This window comes from Branchiostoma lanceolatum, chromosome 11 (genome assembly GCF_035083965.1).
Source record: "Branchiostoma lanceolatum isolate klBraLanc5 chromosome 11, klBraLanc5.hap2, whole genome shotgun sequence".
Taxonomy (NCBI): Eukaryota; Metazoa; Chordata; class Leptocardii; order Amphioxiformes; family Branchiostomatidae; genus Branchiostoma; species Branchiostoma lanceolatum.
This window is the reverse complement of record NC_089732.1, coordinates 8346688-8364348: the sequence shown is the minus strand read 5'-3', so window position 1 is coordinate 8364348 and position 17661 is coordinate 8346688. Positions and strand designations below refer to the sequence as shown.

Sequence of the window (17661 nt, the reverse complement as noted above, 5' to 3'; positions counted from 1 at the left end):
TTTATTCGCACTCTCGCATTGGCTTTGGGGTTCTAAGTGGATGTCATCCATACAATTTCATCAATATAGCCTTAGTTCAATTTAAGTCGACCTTTACAAATCTGTTGTTACGGTCTCATTCCTAGATCCTGTTCCATTGGAATCAATCTTCCTTACAACTGCATTTTACTTTGCGGCCTACATTTTACATTGTGGCCTAAATCTTACTTTGCGGCCACAAATTGTAGGTCACATTGTAGGCCGCAATCAGGCCGCAATGTAGGGCGCAATCTAGGCCGCAATCTTTTCGGTGCCAAACTTCTTTTTATTCGCACACTCGCATCGGCTTTGGGCTTCTAAGTGGATGTCATCCATACAATTTAATCAATATAGCCTTAGTTCAATTTAAGTCGACCTTTACAAATCTGTTGTTACGGTCTCATTCCTAGATCCATTGGAATCAATCTTCCTTACAACTGCATTTTACTCTGCGGCCTACATTGCGGCCTACATTTTACTTTGCGGCCTACATTGCGGCCTACATTTTACATTGCGGCCTAAACTTTACTTTGCGGCCACAAATTGTAGGTCACAATGTAGGCCGCAAAGTAAAATGTAGGCCGCAATCAGGCCGCAATGTAGGCCGCAATCTAGGCCGCAATCTTTTCGGTGCCAAACTTCTTTTTATTCGCACTCTCGCATCGGCTTTGGGCTTCTAAGTGGATGTCATCCATACAATTTAATCAATATAGCCTTGGTTCAATTTAAGTCGACCTTTACAAATCTGTTGTTACGGTCTCAATCCTAGATCCTGTGTTAGGCTGTTCCATTGGAATCAATCTTCCTTACAACTGCATTTTACTTTGCGGCCTACATTGCGGCCTACATTTTACTTTGCGGCCTACATTGCGGCCTACATTTTACATTGCGGCCTAAACTTTACTTTGCGGCCACAAATTGTAGGTCACAATGTAGGCCGCAAAGTAAAATGTAGGCCGCAATCAGGCCGCAATGTAGGCCGCAATCTAGGCCGCAATCTTTTCGGTGCCAAACTTCTTTTTATTCGCACTCTCGCATCGGCTTTGGGCTTCTAAGTGGATGTCATCCATACAATTTAATCAATATAGCCTTAGTTCAAGTCGACCTTTACAAATCTGTTGTTACGGTCTCATTCCTAGATCCTGTTCCATTGGAATCAATCTTCCTTACAACTGCATTTTACTTTGCGGCCTACATTGCGGCCTACATTTTACTTTGCGGCCTACATTGCGGCCTACATTTTACATTGCAGCCTAAACTTTACTTTGCGACCACAAATTGTAGGTCACAATGTAGGCCGCAAAGTAAAATGTAGGCCGCAATCAGGCCGCAATGTAGGCCGCAATCTAGGCCGCAATCTTTTCGGTGCCAAACTTCTTTTTATTCGCACTCTCGCATCGGCTTTGGGGTTCTAAGTGGATGTCATCCATACAATTTAATCAATATAGCCTTAGTTCAATTTAAGTCGACCTTTACAAATCTGTTGTTACGGTCTCATTCCTAGATCCTGTTCCATTGGAATCAATCTTCCTTACAACTGCATTTTACTTTGCGGTCTACATTGCGGCCTACATTTTACTTTGCGGCCTACATTGCGGCCTACATTTTACTTTGCGGCCTACATTTTACATTGTGGCCTAAATCTTACTTTGCGGCCACAAATTGTAGGTCACAATGTAGGCCGCAATCAGGCCGCAATGTAGGCCGCAATCTAGGCCGCAATCTTTTCGGTGCCAAACTTCTTTTTATTCGCACACTCGCATCGGCTTTGGGCTTCTAAGTGGATGTCATCCATACAATTTAATCAATGTAGCCTTAGTTCAATTTAAGTCGACCTTTACAAATCTGTTGTTACGGTCTCATTCCTAGATCCTGTTCCATTGGAATCAATCTTCCTTACAACTGCATTTTACTTTGCGGCCTACATTGCGGCCTACATTTTACTTTGCGGCCTACATTGCGGCCTACATTTTACATTGCGGCCTAAACTTTACTTTGCGGCCACAAATTGTAGGTCACAATGTAGGTCGCAAAGTAAAATGTAGGCCGCAATCAGGCCGCAATGTAGGCCGCAATCTAGGCCGCAATCTTTTCGGTGCCAAACTTCTTTTTATTCGCACTCTCGCATCGGCTTTGGGGTTCTAAGTGGATGTCATCCATACAATTTAATCAATATAGCCTTATTTCAATTTAAGTCGACCTTTTCAAATCTGTTGTTACGGTCTCATTCCTAGATACTGTGTTAGGCTGTTCCATTGGAATCAATCTTCCTTACAACTGCATTTTACTTTGCGGCCTACATTGCGGCCTACATTTTACTTTGCGGCCTACATTGCGGCCTACATTTTACATTGCGGCCTAAACTTTACTTTGCGGCCACAAATTGTAGGTCACAATGTAGGCCGCAAAGTAAAATGTAGGCCGCAATCAGGCCGCAATGTAGACCGCAATCTAGGCCGCAATCTTTTCGGTGCCAAACTTCTTTTTATTCGCACTCTCGCATCGGCTTTTGGGTTCTAAGTGGATGTCATCCATACAATTTAATCAATATAGCCTTAGTTCAATTTAAGTCGACCTTTACAAATCTGTTGTTACGGTCTCATTCCTGGATCCTGTTCCATTGGAATCAATCTTCCTTACAACTGCATTTTACTTTGCGGCCTACATTGTGGCCTACATTTTACTTTGCGGCCTACATTGCGGCCTACATTTTACATTGCGGCCTAAACTTTACTTTACGGCCACAAATTGTAGGTCACAATGTAGGCCGCAAAGTAAAATGTAGGCCGCAATAAGGCCGCAATGTAGGCCGCAATCTAGGCCGCAATCTTTTCGGTGCCAAACTTCTTTTTATTCGCACTCTCGCATCGGCTTTTGGGTTCTATGTGGATGTCATCCATACAATCTAATAAATATAGCCTTAGTTCAATTTAAGTCGACCTTTACAAATCTGTTGTTACGGTCTCATTCCTAGATCTTGTTCCATTGGAATCAATCTTCCTTACAACTGCATTTTACTTTGCGGCCTACATTGCGGCCTACATTTTACTTTGCGGCCTACATTGCGGCCTACATTTTACATTGCGGCCTAAACTTTACTTTGCGACCACAAATTGCAGGTCAAAATGTAGGCCGCAAAGTAAAATGTAGGCCGCAATCAGGCCGCAATGTAGGCCGCAATCTAGGCCGCAATCTTTTCGGTGCCAAACTTCTTTTTATTCGCACTCTCGCATCGGCTTTGGGGTTCTAAGTGGATGTCATCCATACAATTTAATCAATATAGCCTTAGTTCAATTTAAGTCGACCTTTACAAATCTGTTGTTACGGTCTCATTCCTAGATCCTGTTCCATTGGAATCAATCTTCCTTACAACTGCATTTTACTTTGCGGCCTACATTGCGGCCTACATTTTACTTTGCGGCCTACATTGCGGCCTACATTTTACATTGCGGCCTAAACTTTACTTTGCGGCCACAAATTGTAGGTCACAATGTAGGCCGCAAAGTAAAATGTAGGCCGCAATCAGGCCGCAATGTAGGCCGCAATCTAGGCCGCAATCTTTTCGGTGCCAAACTTCTTTTTATTCGCACTCTCGCATTGGCTTTGGGGTTCTAAGTGGATGTCATCCATACAATTTAATCAATATAGCCTTAGTTCAATTTAAGTCGACCTTTACAAATCTGTTGTTACGGTCTCATTCCTAGATCCTGTTCCATTGGAATCAATCTTCCTTACAACTGCATTTTACTTTGCGGCCTACATTGCGGCCTACATTTTACTTTGCGGCCTACATTGCGGCCTACATTTTACATTGCAGCCTAAACTTTACTTTGCGGCCACAAATTGTAGGTCACAATGTAGGCCGCAAAGTAAAATGTAGGCCGCAATCAGGCCGCAATGTAGGCCGCAATCTAGGCCGCAATCTTTTCGGTGCCAAACTTCTTTTTATTCGCACTCTCGCATTGGCTTTGGGGTTCTAAGTGGATGTCATCCATACAATTTAATCAATATAGCCTTAGTTCAATTTAAGTCGACCTTTACAAATCTGTTGTTACGGTCTCATTCCTAGATCCTGTTCCATTGGAATCAATCTTCCTTACAACTGCATTTTACTTTGCGGCCTACATTGCGGCCTAAATTTTACTTTGCGGCCTACATTGCGGCCTACATTTTACATTGCGGCCTAAACTTTAATTTGCGGCAACAAATTGTAGGTCACAATGTAGGCCGCAAAGTAAAATGTAGGCCGCAATCAGGCCGCAATGTAGGGCGCAATCTAGGCCGCAATCTTTTCGGTGCCAAACTTCTTTTTATTCGCACTCTCGCATCGGCTTTGGGGTTCTAAGCGGATGTCATCCATACAATTTAATCAATATAGCCTTAGTTCAATTTAAGTCGACCTTTACAAATCTGTTGTTACGGTCTCATTCCTAGATCCTGTTCCATTGGAATCAATCTTCCTTACAACTGCATTTTACTTTGCGGCCTACATTGCGGCCTACATTTTACTTTGCGGCCTACATTGCGGCCTACATTTTACATTGCGGCCTAAACTTTACTTTGCGGCCACAAATTGTAGGTCACAATGTAGGCCGCAAAGTAAAATGTAGGCCGCAATCAGGCCGCAATGTAGGCCGCAATCTAGGCCGCAATCTTTTCGGTGCCAAACTTCTTTTTATTCGCACTCTCGCATCGGCTTTGGGGTTCTAAGTGGATGTCATCCATACAATTTAATCAATATAGCCTTAGTTCAATTTAAGTCGACCTTTACAAATCTGTTGTTACGGTCTCATTCCTAGATCCTGTGTTAGGCTGTTCCATTGGAATCAATCTTCCTTACAACTGCATTTTACTTTGCGGCCTACATTGCGGCCTACATTTTACTTTGCGGCCTACATTGCGGCCTACATTTTACATTGCGGCCTAAACTTTACTTTGCGACCACAAATTGTAGGTCACAATGTAGGCCGCAAAGTAAAATGTAGGCCGCAATCAGGCCGCAATGTAGGCCGCAATCTAGGCCGCAATCTTTTCGGTGCCAAACTTCTTTTTATTCGCACTCTCGCATTGGCTTTGGGGTTCTAAGTGGATGTCATCCATACAATTTAATCAATATAGCCTTAGTTCAATTTAAGTCGACCTTTACAAATCTGTTGTTACGGTCTCATTCCTAGATCCTGTTCCATTGGAATCAATCTTCCTTACAACTGCATTTTACTTTGCGGCCTACATTGCGGCCTACATTTTACTTTGCGGCCTACATTGCGGCCTACATTTTACATTGCAGCCTAAACTTTACTTTGCAGCCACAAATTGTAGGTCACAATGTAGGCCGCAAAGTAAAATGTAGGCCGCAATCAGGCCGCAATGTAGGCCGAAATCTAGGCCGCAATCTTTTCGGTGCCAAACTTCTTTTTATTCGCACTCTCGCATCGGCTTTGGGGTTCTAAGTGGATGTCATCCATACAATTTAATCAATATAGCCTTAGTTCAATTTAAGTCGACCTTTACAAATCTGTTGTTACGGTCTCATTCCTAGATCCTGTTCCATTGGAATCAATCTTCCTTACAACTGCATTTTACTTTGCGGCCTACATTGCGGCCTAAATTTTATTTTGCGGCCTACATTGCGGCCTACATTTTACATTGCGGCCTAAACTTTAATTTGCGGCCACAAATTGTAGGTCACAATGTAGGCCGCAAAGTAAAATGTAGGCCGCAATCAGGCCGCAATGTAGGCCGCAATCTAGGCCGCAATCTTTTCGGTGCCAAACTTCTTTTTATTCGCACACTCGCATCGGCTTTGGGCTTCTAAGTGGATGTCATCCATACAATTTAATCAATATAGCCTTAGTTCAATTTAAGTCGACCTTTACAAATCTGTTGTTACGGTCTCATTCCTAGATCCTGTTCCATTGGAATCAATCTTCCTTACAACTGCATTTTACTTTGCGGCCTACATTGCGGCCTACATTTTACTTTGCGGCCTAAACTTTACTTTGCGGCCACAAATTGTAGGTCACAATGTAGGTCGCAAAGTAAATTGTAGGCCGCAATCAGGCCGCAATGTAGGCCGCAATCTATAGCTAGGCCGCAATCTTTTCGGTGCCAAACTTCTTTTTATTCGCACTCTCGCATCGGCTTTGGGGTTCTAAGTGGATGTCATCCATACAATTTAATCAATATAGCCTTAGTTCAATTTAAGTCGACCTTTACAAATCTGTTGTTACGGTCTCATTCCTAGATCCTGTGTTAGGCTGTTCCATTGGAATCAATCTTCCTTACAACTGCATTTTACTTTGCGGCCTACATTGCGGCCTACATTTTACTTTGCGGCCTACATTGCGGCCTACATTTTACTTTGCGACCACAAATTGCAGGTCAAAATGTAGGCCGCAAAGTAAAATGTAGGCCGCAATCAGGCCGCAATGTAGGCCGCAATCTAGGCCGCAATCTTTTCGGTGCCAAACTATTTTTTATTCGCACTCTCGCATCGGCTTTGGGGTTCTAAGTGGATGTCATCCATACAATTTAATCAATATAGCCTTAGTTCAATTTAAGTCGACCTTTACAAATCTGTTGTTACGGTCTCATTCCTAGATCCTGTTCCATTGGAATCAATCTTCCTTACAACTGCATTTTACCTTGCGGCCTACATTGCGGCCTACATTTTACTTTGCGGCCTACATTGCGGCCTACATTTTACATTGCGGCCTAAACTTTACTTTGCGGCCACAAATTGTAGGTCACAATGTAGGCCGCAAAGTAAAATGTAGGCCGCAATCAGGCCGCAATGTAGGCCGCAATCTAGGCCGCAATCTTTTCGGTGCCAAACTTCTTTTTATTCGCACTCTTGCATCGGCTTTGGGCTTCTAAGTTGATGTCATCCATACAATTTAATCAATATAGCCTTAGTTTAATTTAAGTCGACCTTTACAAATCTGTTGTTACGGTCTCATTCCTAGATCCTGTTCCATTGGAATCAATCTTCCTTACAACTGCATTTTACTTTGCGGTCTACATTGCGGCCTACATTTTACTTTGCGGCCTACATTGCGGCCTACATTTTACATTGCGGCCTAAACTTTACTTTGCGGCCACAAATTGCAGGTCACAATGTAGGCTGCAAAGTAAATTGTAGGCCGCAATCAGGCCTCAATGTAGGCCGCAATCTAGGCCGCAATCTTTTCGGTGCCAAACTTCTTTTTATTCGCACTCTCGCATCGGCTTTGGGGTTCTAAGTGGATGTCATCCATACAATTTAATCAATGTAGCCTTAGTTCAATTTAAGTCGACCTTTACAAATCTGTTGTTACGGTCTCATTCCTAGATCCTGTTCCATTGGAATCAATCTTCCTTACAACTGCATTTTACTTTGCGGCCTACATTGCGGCCTACATTTTACTTTGCGGCCTACATTGCGGCCTACATTTTACATTGCGGCCTAAACTTTAATTTGCGGCCACAAATTGTAGGTCACAATGTAGGCCGCAAAGTAGAATGTAGGCCGCAATCAGGCCGCAATGTAGGCCGCAATCTTTTCGGTGCCAAACTTCTTTTTATTCGCACTCTCGCATCTGCTTTAGGGTTCTAAGTGGATGTCATCCTTACAATTTGATCAATATAGCCTTAGTTCAATTTAAGTCGACCTTTACAAATCTGTTGTTACGGTCTCATTCCTAGATCCTGTGTTAGGCTGTTCCATTGGAATCAACGTTGAAGTACGCAAGTTTATGACTTAAAATCTAGAAGATTAAGACAAAACAAAACAAGCCGCTAGGGGGCCCAAACTTACAGAACTTACTTCTTGTGGCATGAACTATCTACCACACAAATATCATGACCATAGCACTTTCAGAAAATATGCCAGTAAATTGAAGCTCCGCTGCAGTACCTCAGGTACTCGCTAGAAGGCCGATTATCGAACTTGACCTTCCTTTCCATAAACCCTACCCATCCACTAAATATCATACAGATCCATCAACAGCTTCTTGAGTTATGTTGTCCACAAGAAAATACACATCCACAAAAAGCCCGCTGCAGTACCGACGGAAAATGCCAGGAAAACCATTTTTGAACTTGACCTCCATTTCTACAACATCTACACACCTGCAAAAAATCATGAAGATCCATCAACGTTTCCGTCACTTTTTTTGCCTACATACAAACGCACGAAAATTAAAAGTCCGCTGCAGTACTGTTGAAAAACGCATGGTAAACCATTTTTGAACTTGACCTTCCTTTGCACAACCACTACACACCTACCAAAAATCATAAAGATTCATCAAAGGTTTCTTGAGTTATGCTCTTGACATACATACAGACCCACCAAACAGCTGGCTCAACCAAAAACATAATCTACCCCGAGTACTATAGTACTCGGCGAAGATAATGATGGAGTCGTTTAACTTTCTGTTGGAAGCACACGTGTTCGTAATGCAGCAAAAAAAGATTCACCCAAAACTAACCGTGACAACGATATTTATCGCATTTCAAACTGCATGTACCCACTATCCGCACGAGGCCGCTGTTGTGCCGCCAGCGCCGACCGCAGCACTCATAGAAAAATGCATATCGCTCGTATCCTATAGCTCGAATGACGAAACTTTCCTACCTAATCCTGACAGCTGTAAACAAGCTTTCATCTCAAATTCTTCTTATCGGGCCGATAACAGGCAATTTATGATCCACCTAAACACACGCCTCTTATGCCCGGTTATTGTTTTTGAACGGATTCTTTGGGAGTATACACGCGGAGTAACACAGGAATGAGACCTTTTAATTATCCAAACCGTATCAACGAAAATTATGTTGATTAGTTTGGAATGCGGATCTAGGCGGTTTCTCCTGTACGTACAATCCTGCTTCAGTTCTGTAACTCCGTTAGAAGGGCTAAAATAACTCAAAAACACGAGTCCGGGAGGATTTAGCAGACGACGACGAAAATCCAAAATGGCGGTCTCAGCTTCGATTTCAGGAATGTTCGATGTTTACCGCGGGGGAGGAATTCGAAGTTTGTCTTTTTCAAATCGACCCTGCAGAACACAAGTTTTCATATTTTACAAGCCGCTGAACAGACTTCGATAGTTCGAGAAATATATACTTTCTATATTTCGTTCCGTGTTCTTGCTCTTTTTCTGTCATTCTGGCCAAACCACCCAAAAAAAAAGTCTCCAAGCAGACCTACGGGTTGGCAAAGACCGTATCTAACAGGCAGAAGGAGTTTTCATAGCCAACCCAAGTTGCACTATAAGCTCCTTCTTCCAGTTGGATACGGTCTTTGCAATCTATTGGGTCTGGTTGGAGACTACCAAAAAATACGTTTTTAGCCAGACCCCGCCCCGGTGCCATGATGATCATGCGTTTGCTTAGAAAGTCAAGTCAAGGTCAACGATTGTAACAGGTACAATATAGAACTGTTGCCTGTTCTACCGTTGTCATTTTTCAGTGATTGACCCAAATATTGACTCGGTTCATCTAATCATACAAAGCATGCCGCCAAGATCGATGAAGCTTTTAAGCATAGCTTTAGATGTACCTCACATACACAAACACACCCCAAAAGTAAAAATAAACTCATTGTTGTAGGATTCTGTTTTACGGACAAGACTGACCTATTTTCCCCAAACCTATCTCATAATATTAAAACTTAAAGACCACAAAATTCTACAACATCTCTTTGCCAGACAAAAGAAAAATGCACCCGATGTATCTTCACACCCCTGATAGTTTGATTTTTCTGGCTTATCATAATTACGAGTTACGGCCTAAATTCAATTCGATATCGAATTTATCATGTCTGGCGCACCAGGCTGCGCTTAGACATGTCCAATTTGTATGGCCCTTTATCTAAGGCAGACGGGTCACCATTATTGATTTATTTCGTTATCTTTAAATGTCAGGAGCCCAGCATGCTAGCAATATTAATCTAGAATAATCTAATACCTTATCATGCTTTTTTGACATTCACTCGAGCCAATATTCGTTAGGATTTCCATCTAACAGATCGATGTCCCCGATGACGTCATTATCAGACGACATGCACACGGCTGAGTTCTTCATTTGCTCTAATGAAAATAATCAATATCATAGACGCTAGACGTGGTCAAAGGTTAATTTACATTTCATGGCAGCCAAATTGATTTATGCTCAGTGCTACAATGGTAGAGCTGTGCTCCACATACGTACACGCGCACACAGGGAAAGAGACAGAAACGCACTTGAAACGCAGACTCAATGTTTTATAAATCTATTTATTTCTTTGTCTATTAACGTTATAAAAGTTACTATAAACTGGAAGTTCTGACATTTTTCAGCAATAGATGCCACCATCGTTTTGAAAATTTCAAAGAGAGATCTAATCCATGAATTACTGGTTTGCCTATCATCCGATCAGGCCACTTCGTACACCTATCTTGTAGTATCTCCTGTCTAAAAGGGTGCCAGCAACAGAAACATTTTCATGTAGTATACTTTTAAGCTGCTCAGTTAAGTGCTGAATATGATAATGTACATAAGCATCTGATCAACATTAGGAATTTACGTGTAGAAGTGAAATTGGTGCTCTTCATACTTTTATTGTTCTTTTTTCTGATTTGTGGACTAAACCGACATAAAAACATATCACATTGGCTTAACTGCTGTACTACATTTTCTTTGTGGCATGTAAGCTCAGTACCGTTACGTTATTGGACTTTGTTCAGATTCAGAAACATTTCGTCTGAATAGCAGCAGTTGTCTGTATACTCTGAGCTGAACATGTGCGACCTCAATGATAGGCGATGGTGTAATGATGCATTTGTCTACGTACGTCTGGACTGTTGCGTCCTGGGTTCGATTCCCGTGATGCATGAATATATGGTTCGATTCCCGTTTCATTTGCCGCTGGGTACGAAGAAGATAATATGTAGTGTGGCCGTTCCAAACATCGTAGCTGTTTTTTCTGTACAACATATTCACATAACTTGTTTGTATATTATATCTCCGTTGGTACCATTAGGCATTACTATTTTTGCATTGATGCATGTCTATACAAGAAGCGTCCAGTTGTCCTCTGTCCCTTGTGCTACTGTACCTGCTGACTTCGCAAGGTCCTTACATTTTGCATTTTCGGTCGACGTTGAGCCGTTTGCTGTCAAATACTTATCAAAAGGAGCGCCTTGTTTAGTCTGTTCCATTCTACGGTGCGGGGCACCGGGCGAGGACAGTCCGTATTTTATTTTTCTCGGCAGTTGTTGCGGCGAGATGTCACCATATTTGATCGTCCTCGCGTTTTGGTCAGATTCTCGTCTTTGTTGTGATCTGCCCGGGCTTTGGTCTTGATCGCCCCCTCGGCACCCTGGATCGCTGTTCCGCCGGACCCGTGCCGGGGATTCCGGGGAGAACCCCGCGCCTTCCTCCGAGATGGTGTTGAGGACGTCCCGACTGTCCACTAGACTGGCTAAGGAGGAACAGATACTGCTGGTCGGCGTGTGTAAGGAGTTGTCCATCAACCACTTCAGTTCCTCTATCCCCTCGTTCACGGCTAGGAAGGTGTGCATCAGCCGGATGTCCGCCTGGCGGATTTGTTTCTGAAATGCAGAAAAAAAAAGAGTATATTCAAAGTTCCTACAGTCTCCTTAACTTTTAAGAATTCATAATCATAAATATCTAAATGATTAACAATATATGTGACATTAGTACATATTGTAATCAAAAGTCCATACAGTCTCCTTAACTTTTCTTTCATAATTCTTAATCACATATGTTTAAATGATAAACGTTTAACGGTAGATATGACTTAAGTAACGTTTATACTGCATATCTTATATACGACGTCACGTAGCACTCTTGAGTCATTCAAAATCCTTAAGAGGATAGTTTAAGTGATCACGCTGTTGGCCAAATAACACATTGTTAAAAATCAAACGTTTTACAATGTCGTAATTTTGGCTAAGCAGTACACAGTTTGTAGAATGAGAAACCTTTATGAGGCAGTGTTGCAAAACTGGGACAATAACAATAGGTGTAAATCTTGTTAGCCTCTAGGCCTTTCATCTGCTCTGGTCTTCACAGTTTAACCACAGGAAATTAAAAAAGCGACCCACTTTGATTCAGTCCACAAAGAGAACAAAAAACGACTTATAACTTTGGGCTTTGTGTGTTGCTTTGAGTATCAACATGGAATTAACCCGGGGAACACGAAGTCGACCTTTAACAAACCCCTCTACACAACACGGGTGGCAAAGGTGACACTGTCTCGTCTGAACTGTGGTTACGTTAAACCGGACAGAGTGTCGGGTTCTGTTGGTTATGTCAACAAGACTGTTGGACGTTTTAAACGACAAGTGGACTATTTCTGAGGACTGCAACAAATTGTGTGTGGGGGGGGGGCTAGCTCTTGCCTTTTGCGGAAAGCCAGTGATACTAAGCGTTCAGCGATTTAAGATTATGAATGAAATGAAAGATTATGGCTATAGTGGTGGGTGGTTAGGAAGCAAATTATGCCTAACGCGATAAATGAATGAATGGGAGTTTGAGAGGGGGGTCGCGATCGGCAATGGCATGGATAACAAGTTTGCAGATTAGAAAAAAAACACCGAAGAGCACAGAACTCAAACGTGCATGGCCTTGCTCTCCAGGCTTGCCTTGCTTTGGATGACCTCTAAATACACCAAGGCTGCCGGCTCAACGCATGGGAATCGAGATTAACAAACGTACATCCATCACTTACAAAAGTAGGCTGCCAAGAATGTGTAGGCAAACTTGACCGTGACACTGGGCCCGTCAACACTCCAGGATTTAACTGAAGCCAGATCATCCTTCTGGACAATATTTACGTCCCTCTAATTGTAACCCACGTGTGTTTTCCTTGTGTCGTATTTCTTTGCCTTAGAGATTTTGTGAAAGTGCCGCCAGTTTTGTTTAGAAACAGGGGCAGCTGTTCTTTTTTCGTTTATCATTTTAAATGTCAAACCAATTATGAAGTAACAACAAAGACCGTGCCGACTTGGGTTAGTTTATTTTTATCGAGAAACATGATATTTCAAATTTAAAGAGCAGCTTCGATATTCGTACCACTCCATGAACATCAGATGTATTAACAGAAAGCGATTAAATACTGGTCACTCAATCTTTTTAAAAACAGCTGGAAATTTGAAAATACTTACTTTGATTAATCTTTATACTAGTCTAAATGTTTTGATATTTCCATAAACATAACGTTTTGACAAAAAGAGGTATATCATGACATAATATGGAAGGAATTATGTTCTTTACACTGCCCCTAACACTTCACCGTACATTCTCGACAAGACAAACCTACGAGCTTTGCATCCCAGACCATGTCCTGTCACTAGTGACCCCGTTTTGATACAGGGATAAGACTAGATAATCTACTTTTCACTCAACTTCGCCTAATTAAGATGTAAGTTATCAGAAACGCTGTTGTGCACCTTATCTACCTACAACACCATGAAAAAATGGTTACGTCCAATGATCCAGTTTCGAAGACAACCCGTTGCCAAACATGTAGACAAGGAATCAATTATTTGAAGCTCGCCAAAGAGTTGGCAGATAGTTTACACTCTGACACCAGTCCAGGAATGCCGCGACACGATGTCATCTGCCCTTAACATTAAATCACACTGTGCTGCTGAATTAAGGGCTGTAAAATCCCGTATTTACTAAGTGACATGTGTGAACACTGCACGTTCCGAAATGCCCAAGTTCAAACACTTTAAATACTGTTTACACGAAGGTTTGACCTCGCCGTATTTTCTCCAGTGACACATGGCACATTCTTTAAGTAAAGAATGTCGGTAGTATACTAGTGCCTTTCTACCATATTGAAGGCCAGCAAAAAATCATTAGAATCCATTCATTCATTCATTCTTCTTGAGGTGTTCAATGTTCTTTTTACAAACAAACAATGAAACGAACATACGCTGATAAAAACATGACCTCCTCAGCAAGGGTAATGAACAACTGACTACTTGAGAGATTTTTGATATAGTAGCGTGTAGACTTTAAGTTGACGAATGCCACACGTGAAGTAAGCTGAATTATCCAAATATCGCTTCTTTTGTGTGATTCAATTATCGTTTACGTTATAGGTATGACTATTCTCGACCATAATATACGCCGATCTCCAAGCAGATGTTGGGAGCGAACATCGTGAAGTTTACTGTCCGTCCCGTTTCTTTGACAGATCAGCTGGAAGTCGGACGTGTGATAAGACCTAGGAAAATTGATGTTTTGCTCCCGACTACCGTGCAAAAAAAGATAGGGATGGCAGGTGGAGATTCTCTTTGTTTTCTCATTTCGGCCGAAGCGATCCAAGAAGTACAGTTTATAAAACTGAAATGCATAATGGCATTGGTATTTCAATCATACAGATATACATTGTACAAGCATAATTTTCCATTGCAACAGAAAGGAGGAGAACATGTTGGAAAACGCGATTTTACAACGTTTTCATCACTCAGATGTCAGATCGAAAATGTCATGTCCCCTTCCAGCGGTCGACCCAAAAAAGGGCCAGGGTCCCGAAACACAACATTTTCCCCTCGGCCCAAGACACGTAAATCCAGTTGTGAGGCTTCCTCCACATACCTAAATGTTTAGATATCACATGACCCGCAGTCCACGAGTTCACCAACGCCCCGGATGCTCAATGTTTTCTTTATCAATGAACGGACTCAAATCATTGTTAGTGGGTGAACCATATTGCGCATTCCAGTCTTCAGGTAGCGGTAACAAATTTAAACAACTTAAGTTCACGCCAGTTCCTGTATACTACTTGTCAAATGTTACCGTGGAGTTCTAAGATGACTCGGGATCCTAAAATTCTATGATTTTTTTCTTGAGATCAGTAATATCCATATAATGATAAAAGGACAAACCTTCAATATATTCAATTTAAAATCTTTAATTTTTTTTTCCGCCAACAAACCAGTACTAATGGAAAAAGCCCCTTGTGGCGGAGGTAAAATATGATGTGTACAACAATCTGTCTACAATGTTGTCAGGTGGTACCGATCCACCATTGAGACTTTGGACGTGCACTTTGTCAGCTTTGTTCCCATAGTTATTAACAAGTGTCCTTGAGAGGTTTTATTGACGGGATGTGAAGAGGGGCACTCGCCTGTGACACCGGAGGTCACGCGACTCGTTATGCAAATATACTAGGTTCAAGTGCAATTTCCAAGCAGATGTTATACGTACATTGTTTGCACTCCTTGACTAATGTTCCTTCTAATCATTTTGCGACGGTCTAATATATCCGGTGAAGGGGATTTAATCTAATTACACGGCCATCCAATCGGAATGAGACTTTACCACGGTACATGTGACGTAAAACAACCACCCCTGCCACCTTCCTCGCCTTTGGTACCAAGGCATGCGTCATTTTTTAACGAGGTGGACTCCACCTAACGCAAACTTATGCAGGCGACATGGGCTACATATATCCTGTACAGAGAGCCCCCTTTCTTTCTAGATCCCTGGCCACAAAGGCAAAATCCTCTAAAGCTTTCACAGTACATTCCTGGACGGAACCTCTATCTTATTACAAATCTCGTCTCTCTTTACCTGTGGTATAACACAAGGCACCCCTGTTCCTCCTAATGTGTACACTGTGATAGCTGACCCTAATACCTGCTTAGCTATTCTGTACGACGTTTGTCGTCTCAAAAACCGCCCTTAAGAAAACCTCATGCCAACCCCGGGCATATGATACAAAGCCGCCTTTCTTTTGCTCTTTTCTGCTTGAGTCCCGTTTCTTGGTTCGTACAAGGAGACGTGTGTAGCACCTGAAGTTGTATTGGGCGCCGGGTTCTCTAGGTACTAAAGCATGGGTAAATACCGGGCAACAGACTCAAGAGCCCCGCTATTTGCACACTTTGAAAACCCACCTCGCCGACAACAGGCCGGGTAAAGGTTATACCCTTTCATGCTGACACGTTCGTACATTGAGTCTTATCTTGCCAATTTAGCCTTGGCCCGCTCCCACTTTGCCTACGCCATTATGAATTGACCCCACGTAATTGATGAACACTGTTAGCGTCAATGGCTTACGTATTCGGAGGTGCCTTGTTTGAACAGGGGAGGGACAAATTTAACTGGCGTGTAAGAAAACGCCCTTGTTGTCAAGTCGTGTATCTTATGTCAGCACGCCCCCACCTATATCATGTACGTAGTTAGTGCTATCACCCTTATCCTATGTATTACCCCCTCCAATACATCTACCTGTGACTTAGCCCACACCCCCTCTTCTTGCTCCACTTTGCAGCTTAAGTGGCTTGGGTCTCCCAAACATATAACGGTTTTATAATGCCGCTCTTTTTGATAATAGATATTATGTATCTTGTGTCATCAGTCGTACTGAAGATGCTGTCTTGTGTAAATCTTGATCTGCTGTGGTGTCTTGCTCTCCGATCTTGTGTACTAACGGTGGCACGACTGTTGATCAGAGCAACTAGTCTTTAACCAGAGTGTTTATTTTGATACAATCTACCGTGAGACTATCTCTGTAGTGTTAAACGAAAGGCGGTTACTTACCAGTTCTGCTTTGACAAAACTAAGCTGCTTGTCGATGGGCGAAGATGGTTTTTCTTGTCCTCCCTTCTCCGTCTCATTCACTCCCTCCGTCTTGAACTCGTCCCTTCCTTCCGTTTCCTCATGCCCGACTTCAACCCCTCCCCCTTCTTCTTCCTCCTCCTTGTTGTATTCCTTAAAGGAATTGAGTAGGCTTGTTGGAATTTTACCCATCTTAGTTTCTAACTCCTTGATTTCTCGCGCTAGCCCGTCGTCCATGTTTTGTAGTAACATAACGGTCCACGGCCGGTGCTATGTCCCAGTGCTGTGCACCCCTCCTGTCCGTTAGTGCAAGTACGTTGTAGCTAGCCCGTACTACTAGCCCCCCATACTCCGCCGCTGATGTCACCTGTAACCGGATCGTTCCTTCAGACTGTCACGCTCGTGGGGAACGGTTCCGACCGGTGTCTTCTGTGTTCGTCACGTCCAGCTAGGAAACCGCCACACACCTTCTCCGAGTGGTTTACAACCGGCCACATACAAACACCCTGCATGTGTTATCAGCCTGGCTAATCTCTGCTCTTTGACAAGCTGCTATTCACAACTACGCGTACCGGTTGGCTCCGTGTGGAGGGTGCCAAACCGGGGTATAAACTAGACTCTCTACCTCTCTCTCTTCCTGGTCGTACTTTCCACGCATGGGGGGCACTCTTGTGAAGGGTGGCTGAATGGGGCGGGGCTCGGGTAGCAGAAACCCACACGGCCTTTTTGGGAACCGACCAAGAGCCTCTCGAAACGCGATCGGGCCACAACAGAGAAAACAACTTGTTAATTGCCTCCTACCACCCCGGAACATCCATTAGGAGATCCATTTCATCCACAAACTGGTGATGTCATGCGAAGTGCGGAGGGTAGTCGACCCCGTTTTTCAGTATTGGTACCAAACAGCGAAGACAACACCTTGCATTCATGCACTGGTCATCATGACAAAGGGCGGGACAGAATAAGAGGCAGGTGAAAGTGCTACGTAATCCAAACGTCTGAAGTGGAGCGGAAAGTGCTCCACGGTCCACGTACTACCGACGACAGATTAGCGTAAAGCCGCACCAGTAAAATTCGGTGCTGAAA

General features: G+C 42.9%; 1 protein-coding gene across 1 annotated transcript; it reads right to left on the bottom strand.

Annotated features, from left to right (window-relative positions):
- Positions 1 to 10251: 10251 nt before the first annotated feature.
- Positions 10252 to 17421, bottom strand: LOC136444565 (leucine rich adaptor protein 1-like). Its single transcript, XM_066442173.1, has 2 exons — positions 16558 to 17421; positions 10252 to 11588 (listed from the first exon to the last, which is right to left on the bottom strand). The coding sequence occupies exons 1-2, from the start codon at positions 16825 to 16827 to the stop codon at positions 11046 to 11048; spliced, it is 813 nt and encodes a 270-aa protein (XP_066298270.1). The 5' UTR covers positions 16828 to 17421; the 3' UTR covers positions 10252 to 11045.
- Positions 17422 to 17661: the final 240 nt, after the last annotated feature.

Bases quoted from the DNA above. Each gene is read 5' to 3' on its own strand.
- LOC136444565 (XM_066442173.1), bottom strand. From the start codon at position 16,827: ATGTTACTACAAAACATGGACGACGGGCTAGCGCGAGAAATCAAGGAG. The intron at 11,589-16,557 runs GTAAGTAACCGC...TCTGCATTTCAG, and splicing joins GTTTTGTCAAAGCAGAACTG to AAACAAATCCGCCAGGCGGA.